The sequence below is a fragment of the Nerophis lumbriciformis genome, linkage group LG34 (genome assembly GCF_033978685.3).
Source record: "Nerophis lumbriciformis linkage group LG34, RoL_Nlum_v2.1, whole genome shotgun sequence".
Lineage (NCBI taxonomy): Eukaryota > Metazoa > Chordata > Actinopteri > Syngnathiformes > Syngnathidae > Nerophis > Nerophis lumbriciformis.
Genome location: NC_084581.2, coordinates 17,522,501 through 17,542,548, shown reverse-complemented (window position 1 = coordinate 17,542,548; position 20,048 = coordinate 17,522,501). Strand labels below are relative to the sequence as shown.

The window sequence follows — 20,048 nt, the reverse complement described above, 5'->3', positions numbered from 1 at the left end:
TAAAATAAGAAATAGACGCACAGGCGAACACAAACGTGGCGCTCGGCAAATGAAACCATTTGATAACATGATATGATGGGAAGAACAGGAAAAGAAGGTAGAAGTTTGTTTTCCCAATTGGATGCTTCTACAAAGTGCGTACTTATTTGCTCTGTGTGTGTGTGTGTGTGTGTGTGTGTGTGAGAGAAAGAGAGAGGGAGACAAGTGCATTATGTAAGGCACTAGTGGTAATACTATGAATGCCAAGTGACTCACACACACTCTGGGAAGCCGCTTGGTGCGAGCACAGGAAGGCTGGCGAGGCGAGGCCAGTTAGCGGATAATAGCGTGGTAGTGTTAACAACCTTTTTTCCATATGCCACGCTTTCATCAATCCATCGTTTATTTGCTGCTATATTTTGCCCGCCGAATCCGAGCTGGCACGCCACGAATGCCGATGAGCCTGGGTGGCGAGAAGGCGACTGGCGTTACGTTGAAAAAAAACACTAGGCTTTTCACAGGAGCACAGTCTGGCTTTTATTCGAACCCTCGTGGACCGCCAGTGTGCACTGCTGTGATACCGAAAAGGAGCTTGGGGCGCCATCTGGGACCCTCGTCCGAGTGGCCCCATGAGCCTGGCTAACGTTTTCTGTGTGTGTTTGTTGAGAAACATGTCGAGACGTTCTTCCTTCGCCAAGTAGGGTGTGTTTGTCGCTGATGTAACGTTGTCAATTGTGTACATGTCTTGTGTAGGTGTGTGTGTTGGTTCAAGCTTAGAATGGAGCAGGTCGACACAGGTGAGCTAACAACAGGGCTCGAAAGGAAATCAAGAAATAATAGATATAGAAATAAATCATCTGTTCCAAGGTCAAACTGTGGCTATCACACGTTTTAAACCCAATTTCTTCATTGTCATACAACAAACAAAAGTCTACCTTAAGGGGCCTTATCATGCAAAATCAACTTTTCTTACCTAATGGTACCTGCTTATGTGTATTTGGGATCTGCATAAGTCCCAGAAATTTAAAATCCAACCATGAAGGCATAGCAAAGATATTTCTAAAACAATCTTGCTTTCTTTCATTCTTCCTCCAAACGGTCTGTTGGGAATTTGCTCCTTTTGTGACGTTGTTGACATACATACACATCCATCCATTTTTCTACCGCTTATTCCCTTTGGGGTCGCGGGGGGCGCTGGAGCCATATGGTAGAAATTTACGTCATTGCGTGAGTCAGCCATTTTCAATTGACGTAAAACCTACAACAACATGTCCACGATGAATCCCAATGAAGGAAAATGCTCTGTTGTTTGTTTGCTTTAACCATCACAAGCCACGACTCAAACTTTCAGCCTCATCTGAAGTAAAAAGTGCCTTACTTTTAACTTTTACGATTTGTGGCAACGTGCCTTCAGCTGTAAAGAAATGGCTTCGAGTGTGTGCCAAGGAGAGTCCTGCTTCACCCACAAACCTTGGATTTTCCGTAAAACTATTTTTAATGGCGGAGTCGGTGACTATTATCTATGGCTGTGGAGGGGACAATGAAACAGCAAGTAATAATAATAGGTTAGAAATATTAGCTCAATTTTTTGTGTAGCTAACTTAGCCTTCTAATGTAAGACAATAGCATCACCTTCCTCCAGCAAAATAAAGAATGATTTTTACTAAGAACTACTCGTTTGTCTATTGTGTTTGGCAATGGTAATATAATCCATGATTACATTTGAAATGTAGCTCGTAGCATAGTTTACTATGTTTGTTTACATTTACACAGCAACCGCAGTGACAGTAATAACACGGTATAGAATAGAAAAACATGTTACTGTCAATATACACAAGTATATGTCCAGGATTTAGCATTGGAGAGAGAAAGACTCGGTAGAAGTTCAACCTTATCCAGCTTAAAGTATCAGAAATTTCAGACCGGGCTTCCTTACTTTGTGATTGATTGATTGATTGAGACTTTTATTAGTAGATTGCACAGTACAGTACATATTCCGTACAATTGACCACTAAATGGTAACACCCGAATAAGTTTTTCAACTTGTTTAAGTCGGGGTCCACGTTAATTAATTCATGGTACAAATATATACTATCAGCATAATACAGTTATCACACAAGTTAATCATCAGAGTATATACATTGAATTATTTACATTATTTACAATCCGGGGGGTGGAATGTGGAGGGGGTTGGGGCGGAGGGGTTAGGTTTGGTTGATATCAGCACTTCAGTCATCAACAATAATATCATCTGAGAAATGGACATTGAAACAGTGTAGGTCTGACTTCATAGGATATGTACAGCGAGCAGTGTGTCCACCGGCAAGGATATATCATCTGGGATGTTGTGTTGTGGGGAAAGTCATGTAAAAATTAGATAAGTTGTCCATACTCCATACGGTCATAGCACAAAAAAAACAAAAACATGGCTGCCGAGGCGAGAACGAAGGCAAAGCCAGCGTGAGGGGGTGTGGTAAGGAGGGCCTTATTTGCAGAGGTGGGTAGTAACGCGCTACATTTACTCCGTTACATCTACTTGAGTAACTTTTGGGATAAATTGTACTTCTAAGAGTAGTTTTAATGCAACATACTTTTACTTTTACTTGAGTATATTTATAGAGAAGAAACGCTACTTTTACTCCGCTACTTTTATCTACATTCAGCTCGCTACTCGCTACTAATTTTTATCGATCTGTTAATGCACGCTTTGTTTGTTTTGGTCTGTCATAGTGCCTGCGTTTCAACAAATACAGTCACTGGTGACGTTCACTCCGTTCCACCAATCAGATGCAGTCACTGGTGACGTTGGACCAATCAAACAGAGCCAGGCGGTCACATGACCTGACTTAAACAAGTTGAAAAACTTATTGGGGTGTTACCATTTAGTGGTCAATTGTACGGAATATATACTGTACTGTGCAATCTACTAATAAAAGTTTCAATCAATCAATCAAAAGTGTGAAGGAAAAAAGACCCTTTTTTATTTCAATCGTACATCCTGTCAAAAGCCTAAAGACTGACTGCACAGTTCCTGTCTTCACAATAAAAGTGCCGCTCCATCGCGCCTGCGCTTTCAAAACAAGAGTCTCCGAAAGCCAGCGCAAACAAGCTAGCAAGCTACGGAGTTTGCCGCCAATGTATTTCTTGTAAAGTGTATAAAAACGAATATGGAAGCTGGACAAATAAGGTGCCAAAAACCAACCACTTTCATGTGGTATTAGACAGAAAGGAGGAACTTTTTTTCTCCTCCATTTGAAAACGTGGACGCTATCAGCACTACGGTCTGATTACAATCAATGCAAGTCATCAGAATCAGGTAATACACCAACTTATATTCTTGTCTTCATGAAAGAAAGGAATCTATATGTGTTAAACATGCATGTATATTCATTAAAACACCTTTAACATGTAAACAAAAACGGCAAAATAAATAAATATAAATTATATACTGTATATATATATGTGTGTGTATATATATGTATATGTATATGTATATATGTATATACATATATATATATATATATATATATATATATATATATATATATGATATGTGTGTGTATGTTACTCATCAGTTACTCAGTACTTGAGTAGTTTTTTCACAACATACTTTTTACTTTTACTCAAGTAAATATTTGGGTGACTACTCCTTACTTTTACTTGAGTAATAAATCTCTAAAGTAACAGTACTCTTACTTGAGTACAATTTCTGGCTACTCTACCCACCTCTGCTTATTTGCATCTAACAACTCTGCCTCTCAAAACGGCTTGTTTTCCAAGGGATCAAAAAAGTGGCTTGAACAAAACAAAATCTATACAAACATTTTTGAATGCAAAATTTTACCTACGAATCAGCATTACATGTTTTGTAGATCAAAATGAAGTGTTTAAAAATAAAAAAAATCATGATTTAACCTTGATGATATGTGACGACAAGCTGGACAAAAGTATTGGGACGCGCCAACTGCTTTTAACACTTTTTGTTTAAGCCAAAAAGCATAATACATATAAAGTTACTGAATACTTTTTGACTCGATGAACCCAGTTCGACTTTAAAAACACATATTTCCCACAACTTTATGATTGATAACAAACTGTATTTTCTTTGTCACATAACTGTAACCTGCTGCGCTGTCAGGAATACAAGTAACAGTATAACTTTGATAGAATGTACACCAATGCACCCCAGAAGGGCTCATTATCGGACCTCAAGATAAAATAAAGTGTCCAAAAAGGGACAAATATGTTTCAGATCAGTACCTTTGTACTTTTTTCTGAGAGTGTACATTTCTAAGGGGTTATTGTGGTCACATGACATCCAATTTGTAGTAAATCTGCTTTCCTACACTTAATATTACTTGCACAAGTGTGTAATATTCATTGCAAGTAGCTACTTGATGCTAAAGCTGCTAACTGCGCTGTACCAGGGTTGGGTTTTTGTCGTCATGCTATGTTAAAACTTTCCACAGCACACTCCAATGACAAATACGTGTGTTGCAAGAGTGGGAATGAATGGTTCTTGTGTGTGTTGGAATGAAAGAAAACTATGCTGAAATATAAATAAGCAGAGACTGGTTGAGTTTCTGAATGAAGAAACAAAGACGGGTTTAAAAGATGGTCTTGTGTGCTGTTGTGTGTCAAACAGCAACACACAAACACTATTAAAAATGTTTGGACCATTAATGCAGTGCTTCCCAACTATTTATTGCAGACCTCCGCCAAGTTGTTACATTAAGTAATTATTATTACTAGAGATCATACTTGCCAACCTTGAGACCTCCGATTTCGGGAGGTGGGGGGTGGGGGCGGGGGCGTGGTTGGGGGCGTGGTTAAGAGGGGAGGAGTATATTTACAGCTAGAATTCACCAAGTCAAGTATTTCAATAATATATATATATACATACATACATATATATATATATATATATATATATATATATATATATATATATATATATATATATATATATATATATATATATATATATATAAGAAATACTTGACTTTTAGTGAATTCTAGCTATAAATATATATATATATATATACAGTATATATATATATACAGTATATTTTTTATACAGTATATACAGTATATATATATATATATATATATATATATATATAAATATATATATGCATATATATATATATATATATATATATATATATATATATATACTGTGTATATATATATATATATATATATATAAATAAAATAAATACTTGAATTTCAGTGTTCATTTATTTACACATACACATACACACACACACACACACACACACACACACACACACACACACACACACACACACACACACACACACACACACACACACACACACACACACACACACACACACACACACACACATAACACTCATCTACTCATTGTTGAGTTAAGGGTTGAATTGTCCATCCTTGTTCTATTCTCTGTCACTATTTTTTTTAACCATGCTGAACACCCTCTCTGATGATGCATTGCTGTGTAGCACGCACAAAAGTGCTTTCATCAAATGCACTAGATGGCAGTATTGTCCTGTTTAAGAGTGTCACAACATTGCTGTTTACGGCAGAGGAACTGCTTTACGGTAGACAAAAACGTGACTGCTGTTGTTGTGTGTTGTTGCCGCGCTGGGAGGACGTTAATGAAACTGCCTAACAATAAACCCACATAAGAAACCAAGAACTCGCCCTCCATCATTCTACAGTTATAACGTGATTGGGCAGGTGCGCTGTTTATATTGTGGGAAACCTGAATTTCGGGAGATTTTCGGGAGAAAATTTGTCCCGGGAGGTTTTCGGGAGAGGCGCTGAATTTCGGGAGTCTCCCGGAAATCCGGGAGGGTTGGCAACTATGCTAGAGATGTCCAATAATATCGGCCTGCCAATATTATCGGCAGATAAATGCGTTAAAATGTAATATCGGAAATTATCGGTATCACTTTTTTTTTTTTTATCGGTATCGTTTAAAAAAAAAAAAAAATTAATTTTTTTTATTAAATCAACATAAAAAAACACAAGATACACTTACAATTAGTGCACCAACCCAAAAAACCTCCCTCCCCCATTCACACTCATTCACACAAAAGGGTTGCTTCTTTCTGTTATTAATATTCTGGTTCCTACATTATATATCAATATAGATCAATACAGTCTGCAAGAGATACAGTCCGTAAGCACACATGATTGTGCGTGCTACTGGTCTACTAACCTTTAACAGTTAATTTTACAAATTTTAATTAATTACTAGTTTCTATGTAACTGTTTTTATATTGTTTTACTTTCTTTTTTATTTAAGAAAATGTTTTTAATTTATTTATCTTATTTAATTTTATAAAAAAAATTTTTAAAGTACCTTATCTTCACCATACCTGGTTGTCCAAATTAGGCATAATAATGTGTTAATTCCACGACTGTATATATCGGTTGATATCGGTATCGGTTGATATCGGTATCTGTAATTAAAGATTTGGACAATATCGGAAATCGGCAAAAAGCCATTATCGGACATCCCTAATTATTACTGAATACTCCAAAAAGGAACATAAAAATAGCCTAAGTAAGCGCAAGACGTTACATCCAGTTTGTCAAACACTGAAAGTCTAAACATATAAACTTGTATTTTTTTTGTTAAATCAAAATTGTTGTCAATCGTATTTATGTGTATTCCTAGTTAAGAAAATGAATAAAACATTAATTATTAAACATTGAAACTGTATTTTGAAAAATATATATTTTTTCCACTACAGGGGAAAACGTATGTCTTATGTTAGCATAGAATTAAAAAAAAATGTAAACCATTTACTTTTTGAAAAAAACAAAAAAACGTTTTAAAATAATTGAACTATAAAAATATAATCAGATAAAAATCTAACGTGTCACTTTTGTGTTTTATGAAAACAAAACACATGGTGATACAGTACTTCGGTTTATGTCTGAGCTTCTGGAATTAAAACCGGAAGTCATTTTTGCAAACCTTAATTATTCTTTGCTCCAAACAGATATTGAGGTAAGAAATATTAACCTTTGTATGTGTATGTGTTATGTGCTCTTTCTTGAATTCAAGAGTATTTCTTACCTTCTTTATCAAGTGCTGGTCACTTGCATCTTTTTTTGCCCTATGTTGGATTATTTTGCAGACCATAATAAAAAGCAGAGACTGAGTAACCAATTATTTTTGGGCACTCTATTTTGTGGACAGATATGCGGGAAAACAGACAAGTTTGTTACGCCTATGTGTCAAACTCAAGGCCCGCGGGCCAGCTCCGGCCTGCAAATGAATTATCTACGGCCCCCGGGATGATATTTGATTAGTATTTGAACCGGCCCGCAGGCCACAGCCTCCTGCTGCTGTTTTGCACGCACCAATACACCAATAGTGTAAACCAATACACTCAATTTTTGGGGTCCCACTTTTTTGTAACCAGTTTGAAAACAAATGATAAATGTATGCATTATCCTGTTATATCTCACATTCTATATTGTGTTTTGGAAAAAGGTTTTCATAAACACTACTTAATTCATAAAAACAAAAAAATACAAAATAAAACACATTTTTATGCATATGTAAATTTATTCAGGTACAAACATTCATACACTTTCTTCTTTACTTCATGGATCTAAACTTTACCACTGCCGGTATTTTTTTCTATATTTTTATTGTAATATTTTCAGAATGTGTTTGTTCTATTTTTGGCCAAAGTAAGACAAAGAAAGCAATCTGAAGTTGTCTTTATTTTTTAGTTTTGATGCCATGATTTTAATACTCCGGCCCGCTTGTGCACAGATTTTCCTCCATGTGGCCCCTGAGCTAAAATGACTTTGACACCGCTAGGTCGTACGATAACTAAAGTGACATACGAAAACCCGGGAACATTTTGTTTAAAAACAATCATTGGAAAAGTGAGGCCCCTGAAAATAAAGATATTTTCACAGTCATCACTGTATAGTAAACATATACAGGGGCAGATTTACATCATATTAAAAAGTCAAAATTGTTAGGAAGAATATTGATGCATGATACTGTAGCATCACGGCATTGATACCAACATCAGTGGTTTAGAACGGGAATTTTTTTGGTAAAAATGATCTACCCAGACAGGACGAGCAAACGCACTCAGATGACACACAAACATTGGAAGCAGACAGTAAAGAGACGAGACATGTCTACAGAACTGCATGACGGGTGAAAAAAGAAAACAATAAGAGTCTTATTTGAGACTTACCGTTGTCGCCAGGGCAACAGTAGCTGTCCGGGTCTGACTCATTGTGGTAGTAAAGGTCCATGGCCTGAAGGGAGGAGAACCTCAGCGTTAGTCAATGAAAACAACATTGTGATGATGCACTCTAAATTGTTTGCCTGGTGATGCAATAAGTGATACTCACAGCAGCTAACACATTCTGCTAATGAGTCCAACCCTGCCAATCCAGTTTGAGTGGAGGGATTATGGGATGTTGTGGAGACAGAGCAGACATTGTGCTCAACAACAGCCCAGGAAAAGCAAAGAGAAATAAAAGCCCACGGCAGACACCGGACCTCTGCCAAGGACCAACTGCTGGTGGGTCACTGCCCCACTTAGCCCCATTGCAAGTGGACTGTAACATCTAAAGGTGAACCATAATAGAACCTAGAGGCACATCTTTATGCAAATATGCACCAACAAGTTTGGCGATAAACCAGACTTCTATAAAGTTCATTGGAATATGGTTGTGTTTCCTGGTTCTAGTCATGACTCGAGGAGCAGCAGCTCGTTTAGAGCAGTGTTTTTCAATTTTTTTGAGCCAAGGCACATTTTTTTCATTGAAAAAATGCAGAGGCCCACCACTAGCAGAAAACATTAAAAATTGAAACTAAGCAGCCGATATTGACAGTAAAAAGTTGTACTCGCAATTGTATATGAATTCAAACCATAACCAACCATGCACCACTATAGCTCTTGTCTAAAAGTAGGTGTGCTGTCATGACCTGTCGTGACTTATCTGGAGTTTTTTGGTGATTTCATGTTTTCTGTTTCCTATTTTGTTGTTGATTGTCTGCTCCACACGTTGTAAGTCTTTGCTGTCGTCCAGCATTCTGTTTTTCTTTACGTTGCAGCCAGTTCAGTTTTAGCTTCGTTTTGCATAGCCATCCCTAAGCTTCAATGCCTTTTCTTAGCGGCACTTGTCTTTTGGTTTTTTTTGGTTTAAGTATTAGATACCTTTTTACTTGCACGCTGCATCCCGCATATTGTGATCACGACAAAACATGTTCCCGACATCTACAAAGCAATTCGCTACCTGCTGCCACCTACTGATATGCCGAGCAGTACAGACACTCAACAACGGCACATTTGCGGATTATAATTACTGGTTTGCATAAAATATTTTTAACCCAATTAGGTGAAATTACAAACCCTGTTTCCTTATGAGTTGGGAAATTGTGTTAGATGTAAATATAAACGGAATACAATGATTTGCAAATCCTTTTCAACCCATATTCAATTGAATGCACTACAAAGACAAGATATTTGATGTTCAAACTCATAAACTTTTTTTTTTTTTTTTGCAAATAATAATTAACTTAGAATTTCATGGCTGCAACACGTGCCAAAGTAGTTGGTAAAGGGCATGTTCACCACTGTGTTACATCACCTTTTCTTTTAACAACACTCAATAAACGATTAGGAACTGAGGAAACTAATTGTTGAAGCTTTGAAAGTGGAATTCTTTCCCATTCTTGTTTTATGTAGAGCTTCAGTCGTTCAACAGTCCGGGGTCTCCGCTGTTGTATTTTACGCTTCATAATGCGGCACACATTTTCGATGGGAGACAGGTCTGGACTGCAGGCGAGCCAGGAAAGTACCCGCACTCTTTTTTTACGAAGCCACGCTGTTGTAACATGTGCTGAATGTGGCTTGGCATTGTCTTGCTGAAATAAGCAGGGACGTCCATGAAAAAGACGGCGCTTAGATGGCAGCATATGTTGTTCCAAAACCTGTATGTACCTTTCAGCATTAATGGTGCCTTCACAGATGTGTAAGTTACCCATGCCTTGGGCACTAATACACCCCCATACCATCACAGATGCTGGCTTTTCAACTTTGCGTCGATAACAGTTTGGATGGTTCGCTTCCCCTTTGGTCCGGATGACACGATGTCGAATATTTCCAAAAACAATTTGAAATGTGGACTTGTCAGACCACAGAACACTTTTCCACTTTGCATGTTACATGCATCTTAGATGATCTCGGGCCCAGAGAAGCCGGCGGCGTTTCTGGATGTTGTTGATAAATGGCTTTCGCTTTGCATAGTAGAGCTTTAACTTGCACTTACAGATGTAGCGACAAACTGTATTTAGTGACAGTGGTTTTCTGAAGTGTTCCTGACCCCATGTGGTGATATCCTTTAGAGATTGATGTCGGTTTTTGATACAGTGCCGTCTGAGGGATCGAAGGTCACGGTCATTCAATGTTGGTTTCAAGCCATGCCGCTTACGTGGAGTGATTTCTCCAGATTCTCTGAACATTTTGATGATATTATGGACCGTAGATGTTGAAATCCCTAAATTTCTTGCAATTGCACTTTGATAAACGTTGTTCTTAAACTGTTTGACTATTTGCTCATGCAGTTGTGGACAAAGGGGTGTTCCTCGGCCCTTCCTTTCTTGTGAAAGAGTGAGCATTTTTTGGGAAGCTGTTTTTATACCCAATCATGGCACCCACCTGTTCCCAATTAGCCTGCACACCTGTGGGATGTTCCAAATAAGTGTTTGATGAGCATTCCTCAACTTTATCAGTATTTATTGCCACCTTTCCCAACTTCTTTGTCACGTGTTGCTGGCATCAAATTCTAAAGTTAATGATCATTTGCCAAAAAAAAATGTTTATCAGTTTGAACATCAAATATGTTGTCTTTGTAGCATATTCAACTGAATATGGGTTGAAAATTATTTGCAAATCATTGTATTCCGTTTATATTTACATCTAACACAATTTCCCAACTCATATGGAAACGGGGTTTGTACATAATCTCCTACGGCACACCAGACAATACCTCACAGTACGCTAGTGTGCCGCGGCACAGTGGTTGAAAAACACTGGTTTAGAGAACCCAGGGAGAAAGCTATTACCGTAGTCTAACCTACTGGAGACAAAGGCATGGACTAGTCTTTCTAAATCTGCCTCAGACACTATCCCTTTGATTTTGTCAATGTTTTTTAGGTGGTGAAAAGCTGCTGAGCGGATGTTATTGAATTATTGTGGTTGTCAAAGTTTAAGCTAACTAACTTCAGTCCTGCAGTTTTTGCTTGATCCTGCTGACTAACTTACCAACAAACTAACAGAAGAACAAACTAACAACGCATAGTCTGAAAATGTGTACAATCCTTCATTGAAGTTGATAATGTCTATCTCCAGTCCTGGAGGTGACAGTAATGTGTATTACAAAATGCTTGACAACTACCAAATATTCTGCATATTGTTTTCATTGTCAAACAATAACAAAAAAATCCTGCATTCACCATTCAAATTTAGACAAACATTTTTTTTTTTGTTTGTTTACATTTGTTGATTGGATTTCTGACATATCCAGTCCAGAAATAAAATGTTTTCTCCCCCAAACAAGTAACTCACAAAAATTATATTTAAAATAAAATACAAATAATAAACTTGAAAAAAAAAAACATGAATCAGTCAAATAAGTACAGGCAAATATTGACACAAATCCACAGACAACTGCACTCCTGAATGTCCAGCAATACACAAAAGCTGACAAAAGGCTAATCAATTATATACTATTCAATTACTTTTCAACGGGAGTTAAATTTGAGAAATTCCCGTAGAAATCTAACAAGTATTTTTTGCGTAATGATACAAACTAGCTTACAAACCGAACAAAAACTACTTAAGGATTGAGGAAAAATACACACTTTTAATAGTGATGAATCAACAAGTTGACAGCGATAATATAATATAATTACACTCCAGTCCTCTAGGTGTCGCTAGTGCACATTACAAAGTGGTTCACAACAGCTAAACAACTAAAGGAGAAGTAAACATGTCTGCTACGTTGTTTATATTGTATCCTTCTGAGTGTCTTCTGCAGTATTTGTCTTTGGTTTGGACCAGGGGTGTCAAACGTACGGCCCGAGGGCTGGATCAGGCCTGCGAACAGGTTTTATCCGGCCCGCAGGATGGGTTTGCTAAGTATAAAAATGTACCGGAAATTTTTGAATGAAAGAAACTGCTGTTCTAAATGTGTCCACTGGATGTCGAAATAGTAATTCTTTGTATCTTTGTAGATGATGCTACATATGTACAAACTAAACCACATGATGTTAGTACATTAGTCGAGGAAAATGATCAAACTACATAAATAACATACTGTAATTTGATTTTGATATACTTTTTTTATCTTGATAGATTGAAAATTAACACCAATGAGTTGACTGATGAACATTATCACATCATTTATTCAGAAAGTATGAATAACGACAAATAAATATAGAATACTATTAACCGCAACATGTAAGTGTAAAAAAACCCAACAACATTATGATTTGTACAATTTCAGAATGTGCTTGTTCTATTTTTAAACAAACAACACAGTCTGGAGTTGTCTTTATTTTTAAGTTATCGTGCCGTGATTTTACCAGTCCGGCCCACTTGGGAGTAGATTTTTCTCTATTTGGCTTCTGATCTAAAATGAGTTTGACACCCCTGATTTATACAATTACAATTTTTTGGAAAAAAAATGGCAAAACACATATGTTTTGCACCAAAACTAGGGCATTGTTTTTCTGTGCGTAAAGGTCAAACATAAACAGCCAACCGCGATTATGAAAACACAGCCTCGCCTTGACTAAATGCAGGCCAGTCCCACCAGAGCGACATTAAAGACAAACACGACTTGTTCCTCCACAAGTTGTGTGTGTGTACCAGCCCTCCTGAATCAGCATTCTGCAAGAATAAGCTGCAGCATTTTGACCCAGACTGGTTCCTGCCCCACTTTCAGGCCCGATTCCCACCTGATGTGCTTTAATGAAGCTGCGTTGCCAGGGCGACCCTGCGTTAAATCACTTCCCAGAAAGTGGTGAGAGGGGCCCCTTGACGCTGTGCTACGTGAGGGATGCCGTATCGGTGAGGCCATGCAGAATCAAAAGTAATCTGCCCGGCGACATCGGTGTACGTTTTATTTGCCCGTCGTGTCTATTAATCTCTCACATCTGTGTTTCCTTGTACTTTCATTTTGAATGTTCACATAACAGTGTGGCGAGCATGTGACCATTATGTCAGGAGTGGCAGACAGAAGATACGTAAGTCTGCCCCACATTGACTCAGCCCTCGCAGTTATAGCGGCTCAGGAATTTCCCAATGCTCAGTCACGACACATATTAGTTTCAAGACGTCGCCGTCACTCAGGATCTTCTCAAAAGAGACAGCCGGCTCCAATCTAGTCCGTCTGAGCAGACCTTTTTCGGCTCTTTCTTATCTCAACACTCACTATTCTCAAAGGGAGACAAGCTGAGACGTGTTGTTTGAACAAGTTGTTGACAAGTTCTCAGGCCGTGTTTTTGTAACATCCATTTTGAAGACACTTGTGGCGCCCCCTAAGGGTTGTGGTCAAAATGCTTTGGATGTAGAGATGCGCGGATAGGCAATTTATTTCATCCGCAACCGCGGCAGAAAGTCGTCAACCATCCGCCATCCACCCGATGTAACGTTTGATCAGAACTGCATCCGCCTGCGATCCGCCCGTCGTTATATATCTAATATTAATAAAAAATTTAAAAAAAGGGTGAAAACTACGCGAATTGCACCTTGTGCAGACAAGATTTTTCGATCGGACACGGAGGAATTAGCGATGTAAAAGACCACGTTGGGACAAAAAAACACAAGTCTAATGCCGTTGCTAGCGATACAAGTGGAAAACTTTCAACGTTTTTCGTCGCCCAAACAGATTCTTTGGATGTGATAAATGCCGAAGTTTTATTTACGGAGGCAATAATTGAGCATGGACTTCCAATCGCACTGGCTGATCACATGGGACAGTTAATAATGTAATGCAACCTTTAAAAATCATTACGCGGTGATCGCGATCCCAAAAATAAACTTTTCTTGCATGATAATGTCCAGAAAAATTCGCTTTATATTACTATAGAGTCCTTTTAACGAATGAGTTTGATGGTTTATCACAAACCTTAAATGAAAGAAGTCCTTTGTTCTCCTGCAGCATGGCCTTGCTTCGTGTTTGGTGCGCCATCCTGTCGGCTGTATTTCACAGCACGACATACTGTTAAAAGTGTTTATACTATTTATACTTTCAATTAACAAATTGAAGTCTTGTGAAAGGTTGACAGGATAACTGCCATTAACTGTCAAAATAATTTCAAACTATTGAAGTTAGCTTACAGAATAAACATGTCAATCAACCCATATGATTTTTGCTGTAATATTTTTGTTTTGAAAAGTCACTGTGACTGATAGAAAAGTGATGGTTTTAGCAACATTTTAACCTGTCTGAATGCTAATAATCATTTTGCGAGCAAGCAGGTAAGCTACGCGGGCGGAGCGCGCGGAGTGACCCATGTTACGAGCCCCCGGCCACGGGGGTGGCGGGCTGCGCGTGACGCCGGCCGCGGCGAAAGCGGACGAGGCGGGGTGTCGGTGCGGTGGGCGCGGTAGTGACCCTGGACGTGCGTCGGGCCCTTCTCGCGGATCGCCTCAGCTACGGCTCCCGGTGGGGCCCTCTCGGGGGAAGGAGCCTCGGTCCCGGACCCCGGCGAGGCGTCCCTCCGCTCCGTAAAAGTGTCCATCTCTTTTTTTTTTTTCTTCTGTTGTGGCATATGCTGCAGGTGCCTGCTCGTTTTTCGTATGTGGGTAACAACATTTAACTGTGTATATATATTTCCCAATTGGTTTAACTGCCACCCGCAAAAAAAAAAAAAAAAAAAAAAAAAAAAAAAAATATCTAATTAATCCGCCCGACCCGACCCGCGAGCGGATAAAATCTTATTTTTTTAAATTTCATCCGCCCGATCCGCGGATAATCCGCGGACTCCGCGGTTGTGTCCGCAAACCGCGCATCTCTATTTGGATGACATGCGAGCATACATGTAATACAAATAGCCTTAAAGGGGAGCTGCACTTTTTGTGTAATTTTGCCTGTCATTGACAATCCCTATGCACAAACCCAAAACTTGTGAAGTTGGCACGTTGTGTAAATCGCAAATAAAAACAGAATACAATAATTTGCAAATCCTTTTCAACTTATATTCAATTGAATAGACTGCAAAGACAAGATATTTATTGTTCGAACTGAGAAACACTTTTTTTTTTTTTTCAAATAATCATTAACTTAGAATTTAATGGCAGCAACACATTGCAAAAAAGTTTGCACGGGGCATTTATACCACTGTGTTACATGGCCTTTCCTTTTAACAACACTCAGTAAACGTTTGGGAACCGAGGAGACCAATTTTTGAAGCTTTTCAGGTGGAATAATAATATAATGGAGGATATAGCAACAGCAACTGATAATAAGAAATACACTATAGGGGTGTTTATCGATCTTAAAAAAGCATTTGACACTATAGATCATTCTATCAGTGACGTGCGGTGAGGTTGATGGCTGGTGAGGCACTGACTTCATCACAGTCAGATTTACAAACATATGAACCCTAAAGAGTATCTTATTCACCATTTGATTGGCAGCAGTTAACGGGTTATGTTTAAAAGCTCATACCAGCATTCTTCCCTGCTTGGCACTCAGCATCAAGGGTTGGAATTGGGGGTTAAATCACCAAAAATTATTCCCGGGCGCGGCGCCGCTGCTGCCCACTGCTGCCCACTGCTGCCCACTGCTCCCCTCACCTCCCAGGGGGTGAACAAGGGGATGGGTCAAATGCAGAGGACGAATTTCACCACACCTAGTGTGTGTGACAATCATTGGTACTTTAACTTAACTTTAACTTTACACATACAAACTGTAGCACACAAAAAAGCATATTTAATTAAAAAAACTTTATTATGGTCTTACCTTTACTTATAAGTGCGGGAACAGTGGTGTTCGTGTTGGAGGAGTTGTGAATGAATGAAATATGAAATCCGTGCTGTAGTCTGCAGGTGTACCAAATGTTGTGTCCCTGCAGTCGTTCACGGCTCCTCCGGCGCAAGCATTGTTGTTTTTGCACTTTTTGGCTTCTTGTTAAGTGACTTTTTTTGAGTGGATTCGGTCTTGCACGTGGAGGGTTTGGGTGTGGGCTTTGGTTGGTGTGGCGCTCCCGTCGGGGGGTGCACTCTGCGCGGGGGTGCATTAACCGGCACCAGGAAGCGGGATTACTGCGAGCCTCACACAGTGCGTCTTCGCAGCAGTCTTATGATTGCTCAGCACAAGAAATACGTTACACACATACAGTTGTTGACAAAATACACTGTACATTATATACCTCAGCTAACTAAACTGTGGAAATGTATAATATAGTTCATATAGCAATATGGTCTCACTGCACAGCAGGCCAGCAGTTAGCCGAGTCCGCAATCCATGTTGAGGCACAACTGAGTGACGTGCCTCAACTGGCTGTTGATCACCGCACCGTCTCTTCTCAGTATTTGAACGGCAAATGTGAAAATTCAGCGATTTTGAATAAAATAATCTAAAACTGGTGAAGTTAAATGGAAAATAACTTTATAGTATAATCACTGAATACATATAACAATTTAATTAATTTGTTTTCTTTTTACATTTTTTTTCTTTCCATGATGGCAGGTGAGGCCCTGCCTCACCTGTCTCTAGTGACTGCACGTCACTGCATTCTATATTATTGTCCAAGTTGTATTCATTTGGTGTGAGAGGAGTAGTTTTAGACTTTGTGGATTTTGTGGGTAATGCATCTGAACAAATGAGAATTGAATGTGGAATTACACAAGGTTCGGTTTTGGGACCAAAATTGTTTATTTTATAAATTAATAATATATGTGAGGTATCAAAGTTATTGAAATTTGTATTATTTGCGGACAACACCAACTTTTATAGATCGGGACATGACTTAAAAGCGTTATCAAACATTATTGAACAGGAAATGATTAAACTTAAGAGATGGTTTGATGTCAATAAATTATCATTAAATGTAAAAAAAACAAAGTTCATGATTTTTTGTAAGAGGAAAAGGGAGGAAACGATCAAACTGTCAACAGATGTAATTGAGGCATTCTGAACTTAGATTTTTAGGAGTGATACTGGATGACGGTCTGACATGGAAATCTCATATTGCACATGTACGGAAAAAGATGTCTAAGAGTATTTTTGTATTAAATAAGGTAAAATATGTGTTAGATTATAAGGCAATGCGTATATTGTATTGTGCACTTATATTGCCATATATCAGCTACTGTGTGGAAGTGTGGGGGAACACATATAAGAGTAACATAAAGGCATTGTATCAACTACAGAAAAGAGCTATAAGGATTATTCATAAAGTAGATTACTTAGAACACACTAACATATTATTTATTAATTCGGGTTTATTGAAATTACAGGAGCTAGTAAAGTTACAGACATTATGTGTCATGTTTAAGGCTAAAAGTAAAACATTACCAGCAAATTTACAAAAAATGTTTGTCATCACTTCTGAGAATACAGAGCATAGAAGAAAAGGTAATTTCCAACATCAGTAAACAAGGACAACTTTAAAACAAATGTGCATATCAGTGGTGGGGGTTAAACTATTGAATTCTCTTTACATCGAGATAAAAGACTGTAAAAATATATTCCAATTGGAAAAAATATATAAAGACAGAACAATAAGATCATATGGACATCCATTAGTGTTTACATTTTGCTTTATATTTATTTTACTTATTTTTTTGCCTGGTTTTGTATTTGTTTTGTATCATCCCGTGAGGCGTATATTATTTTTTAATTTTTATTTTTTTGTCTGGTTTGTACTTCAGGAAGTTTTGCACTTGTTGTGGTTTTTTTTGTGTGTGTGTGTTTTTTTGTTTGTTTCCATTATATTTGGATGTAATTGTTGGTTTATATGATATCATTAAGTAAGACTATGTATTATGTTGAAGGGGGCAGGAAAATATACGATTTTTCTTCATCCTGCTCCTTCTCAGGCATTGGTGTGTAAATGTATAATTGAATAATTGAGGTATAAGTGTCTATCGATCAAAGATGCACATCAATGAAGGAGATAAATAAAAAAATTAAATGAAAATGAATTAAATGAATTATTTCCCATTTTTGCTTGATATACAGTTTAAGTTGTTCAACAGTCCGGGGTCTCCGTTGTGGTATTTTACGCTTCATAATGCACCATACATTTTCAATGGGAGACAGGTCTGGACTACAGGCAGGCCAGTCTAGTACCCGCACTCTTATACTATGAAGCCATGCTGTTGTAACACGTGGCTTGGCATTGTCTTGCTGAAATAAGCAGGGGCGTCCATGATAACTTTGCTTGGATGGCAAAATATGTTGCTCCAAAACCTGTATGTAACTTTCAGCATTAATGGTGCCTTCACAGATGTGTAAGTTACCCATGCCTTGGGCACTAATACACCTCACAGATGCTGGCTTTTGAACTTTGCACCTGTAACAATACGGATGGTTCTTTTCCTATTTGTTACGGAGGACACTACGTCCACAGTTTCCAAAAACAATTTGAAATGTGGACTCGTCAGACCACAGAACACTTTTCCTCTCTGCATCAATCCATCTTAGATGAGCTCGGGCTCAGCGAAGCCTCCAGAGTGTCTGGGTGTTGTTGATAAATGGCTTTCGCTTTGCATAGTAGAGTTTTAACTTGCACTTACAGACGTAGCGACAAACTGTAGTTACTGACAGTGGTTTTCTGAAGTGTTCCTGAGCCCATGTGGTGATATCCTTTACACACTGATGCCACTTTTTGATTCAGCACCGCCTGAGGGATCCAAGGTCCGTAATATCATCGCTTACGTGCAGTGATTTCTCCAGATTCTCTGAACCTTTTGATGATATTACAGACCGTAGATGGTGAAATCCCTAAATTCCTTGCAATAGCTAGTTGAGAAATGTTGTTCTTAAACTGTTCGACAATTTGCTCACGCATTTGTTCACAAAGTGGGGACCCTCGCCCCATCCTTGTTTGTGAATGACTGAGCATTTCATGGAAGCTGCTTTTATACCCAATCATGGCACCCACCTGTTCCCAATTAGCCTGTTCACCTGTGGGATGTTCCAAATAAGTGTTTGATGAGCATTCCTCAACTTTCTCAGTCTTTTTGCCACTTGTGCCAGATTTTTTGAAACATGTTGCAGGCATCAAATTCCAAATTAGCTAATATTTGCAAAAAATAAAGTTTTCCAGCTCAAACATTAAGTATCTTGTCTTTGCAGTCTATTCAATTGAATATAAGTTGAAAAGGATTTGCAAATCATTGTATTCTTCTAACTTCACTGGTTTTGGGTTTTATATGACAAAAACTCATGTCTCTGTTTTTCGTGCATTTTAAATCGTAAATAAACACTAGCATGAGGTGGCTAACAATGTAGCTGATGGAATTCGTCCAATTCAACCATAAAGCCCTCTAAAAAAACTTCTAAAAACCACCAACAATAATCCATTTACATGCAGTGACCTGCATATCAACCAAGTATTAGCGGCATTGTTATCGTAAGAGCTAACTGAGAAACTATTTTTAGTAAGTCGGAGCCTTGATCACAGAGAAGTAACAAACTACTGCAGCTTCCATCCTGCACTAGTGAGCTGCTGCATCGCTTGGTTGGTAAAGATGTGTGCTAAATTATAAATCATTTATCACACTTGTGTAGTAGAGGGTTGTGTCAATAACGCGAGAAGTTGGTCAAATTCGAAATTTTTGCTCCCAGCATTATTTACCTCAGGGACATTATGCTGAATCCATCATCTAAACAAGGAACACAAGTCTAGTGCTGAGTGCATCCCAGTGAGAGCAGACATTGTACGGTAAGTGATTGTTTTATTATGTTCGTAGTTTGTATTTGTTGTTTACCACTTAGCAATACTGCTACATGATGCTTAGTGTTTCACGAGAGCTGGATCTGTGTATCACTCAGCTTCTAAAACTTGT

The 20,048-nt window shown here is 38.3% G+C and overlaps 1 protein-coding gene across 1 annotated transcript in view; it reads right to left on the bottom strand.

Moving 5' to 3' along the window:
* Positions 1–20,048, bottom strand: part of sgk1 (serum/glucocorticoid regulated kinase 1) — an 85,300-nt gene that overhangs the window by 24,032 nt on the left and 41,220 nt on the right. Inside the window, exon 4 of the mRNA XM_061929769.2 lies at positions 8,205–8,268. Within this exon, the coding sequence (XP_061785753.2) occupies positions 8,205–8,268 (64 nt within the window). The remainder of the gene's footprint in view (positions 1–8,204; positions 8,269–20,048) is intronic.